Below are 11691 nucleotides of genomic sequence, written 5' to 3'. Positions count from 1 at the left end.
ACACAAGTTAACCTAACACCTAGCGTCTATACAGTCTATGTAGCGTATTTTATCTGTCCGCCAGTGAGTTATGAATCGTGCTAAAGGAAACACGAAATATCAAGAGTCACTATACTTTGTGTAAGAAACGCACGAAATAACAATATCCGGAGTATATACCACGATTTTTTCACGGACTAATCAACTAGTATCTAGTATCTGCATTGCAAGTTCAGCTGATATTTATCTATGCTGGTTTCTCTGTATAACTGCACTGTCTGCGCTCGTCTTCTTCAGCACCCAAGTAGCTTTATTTTACTTACATTTTGTGAGAAGAAGCAGTACCTCAAATTCGAATAAGTTTTTCGTTTTTGATCTTTTACAATGCGATTTTTATCTGTACGGCGATGACCACGAGGAAAGAAATTGACAATTTTGGGAACGATGTTTAAAAAATTGATTGTACGTTCTTTAATCAATTTTCTAACAATTGGCATATGTAATGTGGCGGAAGAAATATATCAACAACAACAGAAGAAAAAAATTGGTATCTTGTTGAAAGATTCTGCTTTGGTAGAAAAAATTGATACACATACTTATTATTATTAGAAAATTATTGAATTCAGTTTCATTAGCGCTGGTTGCCTTTTCAACTTTTCACTGTCGCATTTTGCAAATTATCATTGTTAACAAAATGTACACAAAATGGTGCAGTTAATGCAGAATTCGATGCACAGTTCATGCACTTACTTTTTATAAATGTGGAAAAAAGAGGAAAATAAGTATACAAATATAAATTATAACAATCACCATAAAATTATAGAAAAAATATTTAAAAAATATAAATCATAGAAAAAATTAATTCCATTCTATTTTGCTGCTAAAATAAAAAAAAGCAAAAAATGAAAAGTTACGAAATTAACCAAATTTAAATGGATTTTATTGACTAAATTCCGACAATTTTTTCTGAAGAAATGCGTCGTACTTGTTTTTTCGTGGCTTTTGAAAAAAGAAGGGATTATATCTAGAATTGATACAAATATTTTTTTCGCACGATCAACGCATCAATTTTAAAACGCATCAAAAGTTCTCTCAACATGTAAAAAAAACCCAACACCTACAGAAGTAAGAATGATTCACATATCTCGTGCTTCTTCCGCTACAGCTTCCAAATATTCGTCTCTTTCTCGTTTTTGCCGTATGACGTCATCATCCGTCATGTCGTCAAGCAGGTATTTATCGTTATAACGGACATTTGTACAGTGATAAAGTCGGTTGATCTGTTTCACGTCAGACTGACTCAGCCGTTTTCGTTGACCGAACTTTAGGTTGTGATCGTGTTTCGCTACCAGAGTTTTTTTGCCGTTTGTTGAGAAGGCGTAATTGCTGTAATGCATGACACTCTGAAAGATGAAGGTTAATTGTGTATGTATGCATAAATATAAAACGCCCTGACGAGATATTTATTTAACATCAAATCGGGTTCCATATAATGGTTCTATACCTTAAAATACCTTAAAAACCGTAACGTATCTTATAGAGGATATAGTAATCCGAATTTTAGATTAAAACAGCTACAAACGCATCTACACAAAAAATTGCTTCAATAGTGCGAAGTTTTCTTCATTGTTATCGACATTTTTATTAAACATCAATCGATCAACTGAGCTTTCAAATTAATCTTTACAACAAAGTTTGAAGTTAACGTAGATTGATTTTAGGAAAACTGGTTTGTAGCGTTTTATTGCATTTCACTGAAATGTTAAAGTACACTAATGTTTTTAGTAGCTTGTGTTTTGAACAAATGAACAAGGCACATAATAAATAAATAATAGACAATGTATATCTAGAACGTAAAAACGCACAAAAGCGAATTAAAACAATAGTCTTACGTCAAAGTTGTATGGGGTGTCCAGGTTATCAATGTTATACCAAGAATATTTTCGAAAGTTGTGAATCAAATCTAAACACATTTGACAGATGAATGATTCAACGAACAAATAAAAAACGAATCAACATTTATCAACATAAATCCACATGGAAACTTACTATGTTTAATATTTGGATATCTCACTTCCAAATACTTATTTCGGTCTGGTCTCGATTGCTCATGTATAATACCCAGGGCATGCATCATTTCGTGCATAACAGTTCCGATTCGTGAACATCCTCGCGCTAAATGAATGAACTGTCGTCCTCCAACTCGTCCAATTGACGAACTGCAACTGTAAAATCAAATATGTCGTTGTTACTGGTGCGTGTTTACAAAAAAATGGTCAGGATAAACAAATGTTAACAAATAATTTTTTTACTTATAAATGGCTTTTTTTTCTTATATTTTTTAAAAACGATATTTGATGGAAAACTGACAGGGAAAGAGAACTTGGAAATATATAAAAAATAAACTAATTATTTATTAACATCAGTTGTAAAAATTTAGCAGACAAACAATTGAAGGAACAGAACAATACATTTAAGAGTATGTGATAGTTTTTCAAATATATTAACAAATTTCAGAACTTCGAGGACAGGTTATTGACGGTTTATTTCCAACCTTATATACATATTGGGACTTAGAACAATGGCATACTTCCACTCGAAAAGTATTGAAAAAATTAAATTGAATTTGTAAGTTAAAGTAAACTTTAAAAAAAAGCAAGGGTGCTAAAAAGCATTTTTTAAAGTATAAAATAGGAGCCAGGCGTTTTTAATAACTCTCTTAAAACTAAAAAACACATCCAGGTTGAACCTATAAAGTATGTCCCGCCTAATTTACAACTGGTGATGTGTACAGCTACAACTTGAGCTATGAAAATTGTTAAACACACTCACCCATTGCCTTGGGATGTAAAAACAACATAATCTTTATCCAGACGTCTCTTTGGAACAAATTTGACACAAGTGTAATATCTGAACTGTTTGATTGCTTGAAATATTCGTAGCTTGATTATTGGCACTATAAGGAAACAATCAATTTTAAGTAAACTTTTATTGCATGACTATTATGTATTATGGGACAGTACCCATCCACAAAGAATAGTCCAACATCTAGCAAGTATGGTTTCTGAAAGAAATTATATATATACACGTGAATAAGGATTAATCTTTGCACAGTTGTCAATTTTGTAACTTCCTTGGAAAAGACCTCAATTGACCTTCATTGACAGTACTCAATATATTCACCATACATATATACATATTTATATATGCGTATTATCATGACAAGATGGTTAATAGATAAATATGCATATTTTACTAGGCTAACAAATATCGATGGATATACCCTGTCTATTATCTCCAAGAGGGTACTAGAGTACTCAATGCTCCTTTTGAGCTACGCAGACCCAATTAGTAGGGCCTGCGCTCTACTAGACAACTCCTGGCAACATCCAACGGCCTACAGTGTACCATCTCCCCAATTTCCCCTTACATGGCTTGGGTTAACCCGCGGCTATGGTAATATTCACTCGCCGGCGTTGAATCGCAGTCAGGAGGAATCGAGGCTTAGTCTCCCGCACAGAGTACGAGAGCTATAACCACTAATCCATGGCACTACTAATCACTTACAAATATTCTGTTCATCGAAAACAAAAGGAACTATTCCATTAGGCCAGTGTTTTCTTTTGCCTTCATCAGCAAGTGAAACAGCACTTCTTTTATCATTATGTCCAAGCACAAAATGACGAATATCATTATCCATTACCATGTCTCCTTCAAAGAGTTCTGAAAAAGTTTAAATAGCAATTGTCAAAAAATAAAGTTTTAGGTTTATTTCATCCTTTCATTTCATCACCTAGAAATATATGTCCTAACGCTAAGAAACATTCTGGTTTATACAACATTTCAGCTAATACTAACCTAATAGTTGAAGTAAACCTACCTCCATTTTTCGGCAAATCTTTTTCTGTAATCTCTGGTTGATCATCTTGGTTGCGAAAATAAATGTCTTCGCTGTCACCTAAGAGATCTTTCAACGCAGCTAAAACGAAGAAAAATAATAAAAATTGATGTCATGTTGCAAAGTATTAACTTGAAAGTCAAATAACCTCAATAGGGTGGCCAGAGATTTAGAACTTCATAATTTTAGGAGAGAACACTAAAAATTAAATTAAAATCATCCCATATTTCAGGAGATTTTGTCAATTTTTTAGGAGGAAATGATGAGTTACTAATAATAGTTTGCTTATCTATACATTGTATAAGTTTACATTAATTTCCTTTTAAGTTAAAACCATTGGACATTAATTTCTTATATTGCAACACAATTTTAAGCACATGGAGAAACACATGAAAAGCATGAATCAGCAATTAAAAACCTTTTAAACTATTTTATTGCTACATAAAAATAACAAAAATTTAACAGTGGGAAATAAAAAGCTGTATTATCTAAATCTAAAATACTTGTTTCAATAAATTTATTGGATTTATGAATTTTGTTGTTTTTTTCCAAATATTTTTTTGTACTTAATACAAAATTATTAACATTATCAGTGAATGTTTGTTGGGCACAAAGTGCTTCAATTTGAATATTTTAATTCACTGTACAAAACACTTAGCATCCCATATTAATAATACTTGTTGTTTGCAGTTCTAGTACTTTGTCAAGCTAGTGTTTAAAAGTTGCTTAAGAGATGTGTTTTTAGGTGGGATTCTCTTATGGAAACATAGATTTAAACAATTACAATTTCCAATGTAGACTGATTCATGTAAAGAAATAGACACAAAAAAGTATAATGGCTTGCATGGCTACCTACTTATTTTCAATAAGACTTTCCTTATATGATTAAAACAACTCTCTTTTTACCAAGTTTCTTTTTCATTCAAAACACTTTTCATGCAAGTGCGAAGCACTTCTCTTTCTGAACTTAAATAAATTCCCAGACCAAATTGATCCTACTGATTGAGTGAATAAACTTGCATTATTGAACAGATGTGTATACTAGCAGATTGTTGTAATTTTGCCATTTATTTTGCCTTCAGACCTTACTGATAGATAGATATTTTATTTATCAATAGCAGTTATATACAATTAAAATAAAAAGAAAATAAATATAAAGAAAAAGAAAAAAAATTAATAATTGGTCAGGGTAACAAAATTAAAATATGTAATGCTATTGAATGTTTTCTTGAATGTTTAGTTTCCCTGTTGGCTCTAGCAAATGCGTGGCAGGCAGAAAGATGCAGAAGCTTGCCAAAGAAAAGCCTTTTCCAGCCCATCTCTTTCTATGGAAACATTTTTTTGGCTTTAAACTTTTATCGAGTGTAAATAGATAACTTCTGATTGACATATATTCCTACAGGGTCGTAATTATACCTTCATGCGAAGAAACAGACTTAAAAGGACCTCACTTCACCTAGCGCCCGCATCTTCTTGCCTGCCACGCAATTGTTAAAGCCGAAAGGGCTTACCACAAAAATGTAAACATTCAAAAGGTCTATTGATACATGTAACTGTTACATTTAACTGCTACTAGTTAAATATGTTTATAACTCTTACATTTAGTTAAAATTTAGCTGTGGCGTAGGCACTGTTTAAGTGTATAAACCTCCCAAAAATTAAAAAATAATTTAGTTACACAGAGATGTCCTGGTCCACATTCAGAAAAGTACTGAGTGCAGAAGAAAAGTGTCAAAATACGACAGTAAAGTGTTAAAATACAGAAGACAGTTAGGCTCAACTTACAAAACAGGAATCCTGTGATCCAGACATTCCTTTTTCTGCATTTTTTGATCTTGGCGATCGAGGGATCAAGGGTTTTAGTCATTATAATGTGTGTCAAGCTTGATGCTTAATTTGATGCATGGATTAGTAGGAGATCACAGGACCCCTGATGCTTGGATCACATGAACCCTGCAGAGTTTCCTACTTGGAAAAAAAGTATTGAAAGATAAAATAAATTTTTATTAAATTCAATGGAAAGAAAAGTAGCAGAAAATGGAACTTGTGAACAGGGTCATTGTTAGCAAAGGACCTCACTCCAGCTGCCATAAATGTTAGACCGCTGAGAATATGAAAAAAAATTATCTATTAGCTGTTCCAAATGCAGTCAACAAACAACAAACAAACAAAAATGCATGTACGTTGAAAGTGAATTATAATTCTAGCTATTAGCTATACCTTTGTGGATTGATTTTCCAAGGGCAAATGTGAAAACGAAATATAAAACCAGTATAGAAATCAGAGTCCTGGAACACTTCATTGCTTTGCTGACGCAACAGTCTGCGCCTTTCTTTAAAATACTTTCACAATAAACTGTAAATGTTTAGGGTTACTAAAATTAAAATAAATTATACAAAAAATGAATACGTTCTTCTTCTCAGTTAAGTCTGTTCTTTGATTTTCAATTCTTCCTCCTCGTGCTGAGGAAGTATTTATGTTTACAAACTTGAAGTTATACTTTAAACTGCCAAATCACTTATAGTAATAATTTGGAACTACGATAATTTACGACATTAACGCGCGTCCCAACGAGCCGTGCGTGGGCAGACCTCTCCTTTCATTCTCGTCCCCTGAGCTCTTTGAGATTAAAACCTCGAAAGTTTATCTCAAAGAGCTCTGGGGTCGAGAATGCTCTCCTTTTAGATATTCCGACGAGACGACTCCTATCAAACTAGGCGTAACAGGGCACTGGGGAGGAAGTTGGGACCCATCAACGTAGTGATGTTCCACCTGTTGTGTAAGCGCGATATAGTCATAGTATGGACGTTTTTGTATTCTATAAAATAACGTTAACTAAATATAAAAAAAATTGAAGAAAACGTCAAGATTTTTTTTCTGAATATTCTTTCACGAAACTGAAGAAGTATAAATTAAATCTTGTGTAAAAGATCTCATTTTCGCGAAAAAATGTCCTAAAAACGAGGCTTAAACTACCTACGCTTATTCTTGAATAACCACCTTTATTGTTTTTAACAAGTGGGTAACTTAATATAGCTTAATACAGACATTTGCCCTGCTTCTCGGATCCTAGGTGCTATTCTGTAGGGTCCCTCCGGACCCGTTTCCCACTTTCACGTATGCCAATCCAGACCTCTGAACCTTCACCTACCTCAATCAACATATTCCTCAACTGAACTTTATTTTATGCACAATGTTAAATTATCAAGCTTGCTATACAATTTGCCAGAGTGGCACTATTTAAAAAAATGGTATTACAGTCATTAAACAGATAAGGTAGATTGGAGAAAGAGACAGGACCTATCTTGTTTAAAACTTCAAATAAATCGAGATATATACATCAACTCAAAAATGTCAAATTACAACTTTAAAACACTTTTGACTCTTTTTATAGTACTTTGGAAATAAACATTCCCCCCTCCCCTCCCACCTTTTCCTCCCCAGGTTACCACGAAGTATAACAGTAGACAGCTTAACAAAAGAAATAAAAATAGTGTATCTTTTTATAGTTATCGTACCAAGAACGAATTTGAGCCTGCGCGAATAATTCCACTTTTTGTGCAGAAAATTAATCATTTAAATTTAAGCATGCGCAAATTATTGACTCCTACATTTTCAGTCTTGGTCTTTTCAATGAATTTAGTGCTGCTATGCATTCATCGAAAATAGCAAAGATGATATATTTGACGGATTTAAAAAAGAAAGAGTGGAGACATATTTCTTATTTCTAAAAAATATTTTATTGACATTCAGTATAAAAACATAAACAGCAAATATACAATCTGATAAAATCATCTAAAAAGAATTCACTGAAACGTGACTAGTCATAAGAAGATGTGCATGTAAAACAAAATCAGGCAAAACAACCTAATTCATCTTAAAAGGGTGCAGTTTTAAATTTTTACACAAATTGGCAACGTATATACACAGACTACTTCAGATACTTTTAAAAAACTATTTCTTCACAATGAATGGTAGTATCATAGTTGATAGAAAAACTGTAGATAACATGGGACAATCAAAATTCTTCAATTATTCTAAGCTTTGTATTTATTTTCATAAGCTGCCTGCATTTCGTTTTTACTAAAAAGGAGCAATGAAAAAACAGAATATAAAGACAGGACAGTGTCAAAGTGTTCCAGGTGTATCGCTACCATGATGTCTCGTAGTGTGAGTTCGTGCTTCATTCCAAAATTGAAGTAATTGATCGTCCCTGTTGGCACAAAAATCTGAAAAAGTGGCGACGTACTTTTTCGCTGCAGCAACATCACCTAAATCAGAATAGTATTTCATTTTGTGAGATATCATGACTGCGCAGGTAGAAGAAACACTTAAAGGTGGGAATTTTAATTTAATTTAATCAATTCTCAAGGTCAATTTTATCATTCTTTTGGTCCACTGCTCTGTCCTTCAGATGTCATGGTCATAGTGACGAAATAGAATGTGTATTTTAACCTCAATAAGAGTTTGTGTAATGTGTTTGGCCTGTCTAACCAAGGTGTGACTTAGAGAATTTATAAGGTACAAAGGTTTTTAATGGTTTGATCTAGTAACAGAAAATGGGCACAACGTCGCAAGAAAACTACTTCTAAAGTAGGGAACCAATATACCTGTTACATTTGTCCGCCATTTTTTCGACAACGCATAATTATACACCCAGAAGAAACCGTGCACATCTTTATATTCTTCGTCAATATGCAACTGGTTTTTTTGTGCTTCGAATGGTTTCTTCGACGGCCGACGATTTTTTCGAAAAGGCGACTCTTTTATATCGTTTTCGTCAAACGTCGGACTGAGCGAATCTTTACCGAAAACTGCGTCGTTAACTTTCATTAAGATGCTTCCGGAAGCATGAATGTATTGATAGTGTCTGGCACGACCCCCTGGGTGGAGGGGAGACTCAGGCGCTGTTTGCGGAATGTCTCGTAAGAAATCAAACCTAAAAAACAAAACAAAGCAGCCAGTTATTTTATTCTTCCAGGGTTATGTTTGTTGCCGTTACTCGAGTATTAAAAAAAAGCTGTTTAACCCAATAGTACTTATTGATTTATTTTTTATTTATACTTTCCACATGTACTAAATGTGGAGAGCTGACAGAATAAATCTAATGGTCACCGGCCTTTAATAATGCTTATTATCGCAATGCCCCGTAAAAAGCTGCTAGCTTGATCTCACTAAGGGGCAGTGTACAGGGCCGACAAATTAGTTCTAAAAATAGAGACGCCACTATGGCTGCCCTAGAAATGTTTTGACATAAAAAATTTCGGAATTTCGGAATTTAGGAGATTGGCAAAAAACGCTATTTAAGAAATATATTTTTTGAATAAAGCAAGCTATCTTAAGAAAATTAATTTTCGCGGGAATTCATTTTTTTAAATTATTCGAGTTTGTCAATTTCGTGAAAATTAGTTCTCCCGAAAATTAATTCCCTTAAAGTACCTAAGCTATCTCTGTTAAAATGTGGGAATCTGTTTCGTCGACCCTGGAGCATGAATAGCGCATAAAAAACCGATCAGGTTGGTAATAATGAAATTAGTTCTCCCGAAAATTAATTCCCTTAAGGTACCTAAGCTATCTCTGTTAAAATGTGGGAATCTGTTTCGTCGACCCTGGAGCATGAATAGCGCATAAAAAACCGATCAGGTTGGTAATAATGAAATTAGTTCTCCCGAAAATTAATTCCCTTAAGGTACCTAAGCTATCTCTGTTAAAATGTGGGAATCTGTTTCGTCGACCCTGGAGCATGAATAGCGCATAAAAAACCGATCAGGTTGGTAATAATGAAACGGCTAGGTATAGTAAACAAAGCAAACGCGTGATAAAATAAAGTAAATTTCACAAATAATGCAGTTTTAAAACGCTGTTGGTTTTTTATTACGTGCTTAATCAACACTAATTGCGTCATTGTCATGAAATAGTGACATAATAGCACACGTGATATTGTGCCATTCCATGCGTGTACTATCCTGCTTCCGTTATACTTCTAAAAACTAACTTCTGTTATGTTTGTGAAAGTCTCTATACTTCGCGTAGAATTAAAAAAATACCAATTTTTTTATGAATATGTAAAACGTAGGTACGAAATGGTTTTTTGATCACTAAAGTAACAAAGCTAAAACTACTAAGAAACACAGCATTTAAAAATAAAACGTCAATACACCAAGGCAACAGAGGATAACTGGCAGGTCGCAGGTTTACTATTGCAGGTGATCGCCTCGCAAGTGATAAAAACGTTCGGCGCCGTAAATTTGAAAAAAAAATACACGCTTCTTATATTGAAAAACAACAAGAACACAAGTTTTGATTCTATATACGTACTTCTGAAGTATAGCTTCTTAAAATAAAAAACAACAACAGAAGTTTTGATTATACATACGTACTTCTGAAGTATAGCTTCTTGAAATAAAAACATCCTTCGTGACCATGTTTTAGGATCAAATTCTAAAAGAAACACACTATCCGGTTATATTTAAGGGATAACCCGGCAAAAAATACATAACAAATGGGTTTCGCTCGTAACATCTGCACTAAAGATAGATGAAGAAATATCATATTGACTATCTTAAAGCAAGTAAAGTATTTTGGAAAAAGGTTTCATAGTAAAATGACAAAAGAGAAGTTTTTCATACGAAATTAATTTGAGGTATTACGGTAATATTTGATTAGATAAGAACAAATCTGACGAGCAACAAAGTTACAAAGAAAATAGAAAAGTTGCGATGAAATAATAAAAGGTTTTACAAAAACATTTGAATATTTATGAAGAAACATGTTTTTGAAAGTTTGGTATAACGTACCTTCAAATAAGTTTAATTGACCTTCCTTTAACAAACTATCAACATTCAAATGAATAAATGGCGATTTTCGAAACGGATTCCGATTACATCGGATACTGGAACCAGGAAAAGCACACATGGGAGCAGGTACAATGTGGACACCACATGATGTGGCTTTATGTGACCATTTCTGTACCTAAGAAATAATTGTCTTTGTTAGCTATACAACAAAAAAATCCACCATAAACTGAGCCTGATGTGCATAAAGTGCCTGCGGCATTTTTAAAGTGTCATAACTTTTTAATTACAGGATGAAATTCCTTTAAATTTTGTGACCTTTCCTAACTTTTATTGGACTTTCGGAAGATAAATTTATTTTCTTTAAATTATCCTGTCAATGTCACTTTGTCCTTTATCCTTTATTGACAGGTGGCCATATCAACTTTTGCTGCAGTGCTAAAAATAACTGTTTCTTAAACTAACCAGTTGTATGAATATCTGATTATGTGTGTGATAGTGACAATAAGTCATCATACAATATTGACATGCATACTGTGTAATTTGCAGACCGGAATATTGGTAATATACAGATCAGAACATTTGTATTTTCTATTGTCATATGATGACATCATATGTTATTTGGTCACATGTCAATTGAATTTGTCTTAATTAAGTAGTTACTGACATAAATGCGCATAGATATACCAAGTTTTATTCCATGACAGCTATTAACATCAGGGTTCTCAAATGCCGATTTTTCAAAAAAAATATTTCTCGAAGATTTGAATTCTGATCGATTTCCATTTTCTCCATAGAGAAATAATTTGTCTTCATCACCTGTAAATTTATTAATAATATCTTACATTCTTATATTACTTTTTTAATGACTAGTACTGTAAATATTTTTAAAAAATATAAAAAAAAATGAGAATTTTCGAGACATATTTTCTTGGACCATTGTACTTCCTGCGATGACCCAAATATTTTGTCATTAATTAAGTCACAACATATTGTTGTATAAGGCCTGTGTAAGAAGTG

At 33.1% G+C, this 11691-nt stretch overlaps 2 protein-coding genes across 3 annotated transcripts in view; both read right to left on the bottom strand.

The window, feature by feature from the left end:
* Nucleotides 1-514: 514 nt before the first annotated feature.
* LOC130624264 (zinc metalloproteinase nas-4-like) lies at nucleotides 515-6367 on the bottom strand. Its single transcript, XM_057439838.1, has 7 exons — nucleotides 6098-6367; nucleotides 3860-3958; nucleotides 3547-3702; nucleotides 2812-2935; nucleotides 2029-2204; nucleotides 1872-1942; nucleotides 515-1382 (listed from the first exon to the last, which is right to left on the bottom strand). The coding sequence occupies exons 1-7, from the start codon at nucleotides 6177-6179 to the stop codon at nucleotides 1116-1118; spliced, it is 975 nt and encodes a 324-aa protein (XP_057295821.1). The 5' UTR covers nucleotides 6180-6367; the 3' UTR covers nucleotides 515-1115.
* Nucleotides 6368-6677: 310 nt separating this feature from the next.
* The window catches only part of LOC130624263 (GATOR complex protein DEPDC5-like), a 41801-nt gene continuing 36787 nt past the window's right edge, over nucleotides 6678-11691 (bottom strand). For both annotated transcript variants that reach the window (XM_057439836.1, XM_057439835.1), the window contains 4 exons: nucleotides 10675-10849; nucleotides 10258-10318; nucleotides 8488-8816; nucleotides 6678-8148 (listed from right to left, as the gene is read on the bottom strand). In XM_057439836.1, the coding sequence (XP_057295819.1) occupies nucleotides 8006-8148; nucleotides 8488-8816; nucleotides 10258-10318; nucleotides 10675-10849 (708 nt within the window). In that variant the 3' untranslated portion in view covers nucleotides 6678-8005. The remainder of the gene's footprint in view (nucleotides 8149-8487; nucleotides 8817-10257; nucleotides 10319-10674; nucleotides 10850-11691) is intronic.

This window comes from Hydractinia symbiolongicarpus, chromosome 13 (genome assembly GCF_029227915.1).
Source record: "Hydractinia symbiolongicarpus strain clone_291-10 chromosome 13, HSymV2.1, whole genome shotgun sequence".
NCBI classification, from domain to species: Eukaryota; Metazoa; Cnidaria; class Hydrozoa; order Anthoathecata; family Hydractiniidae; genus Hydractinia; species Hydractinia symbiolongicarpus.
This window is presented reverse-complemented; position numbering and strand designations above follow the sequence as displayed.

What these genes read in the sequence shown, in the direction of transcription:
- LOC130624264 (XM_057439838.1), bottom strand. Translation starts at nt 6,179, where the DNA reads ATGAAGTGTTCCAGGACTCTGATTTCTATACTGGTTTTATATTTCGTT. An exon ending in TTTACATCCCAAGGCAATGG is followed by an intron (nt 2,205 to 2,811) that starts GTGAGTGTGTTT and finishes TTGATTTTACAG; the next exon opens with TTGCAGTTCGTCAATTGGAC. An exon ending in ACACCCCATACAACTTTGAC is followed by an intron (nt 1,383 to 1,871) that starts GTAAGACTATTG and finishes TTCATCTTTCAG; the next exon opens with AGTGTCATGCATTACAGCAA.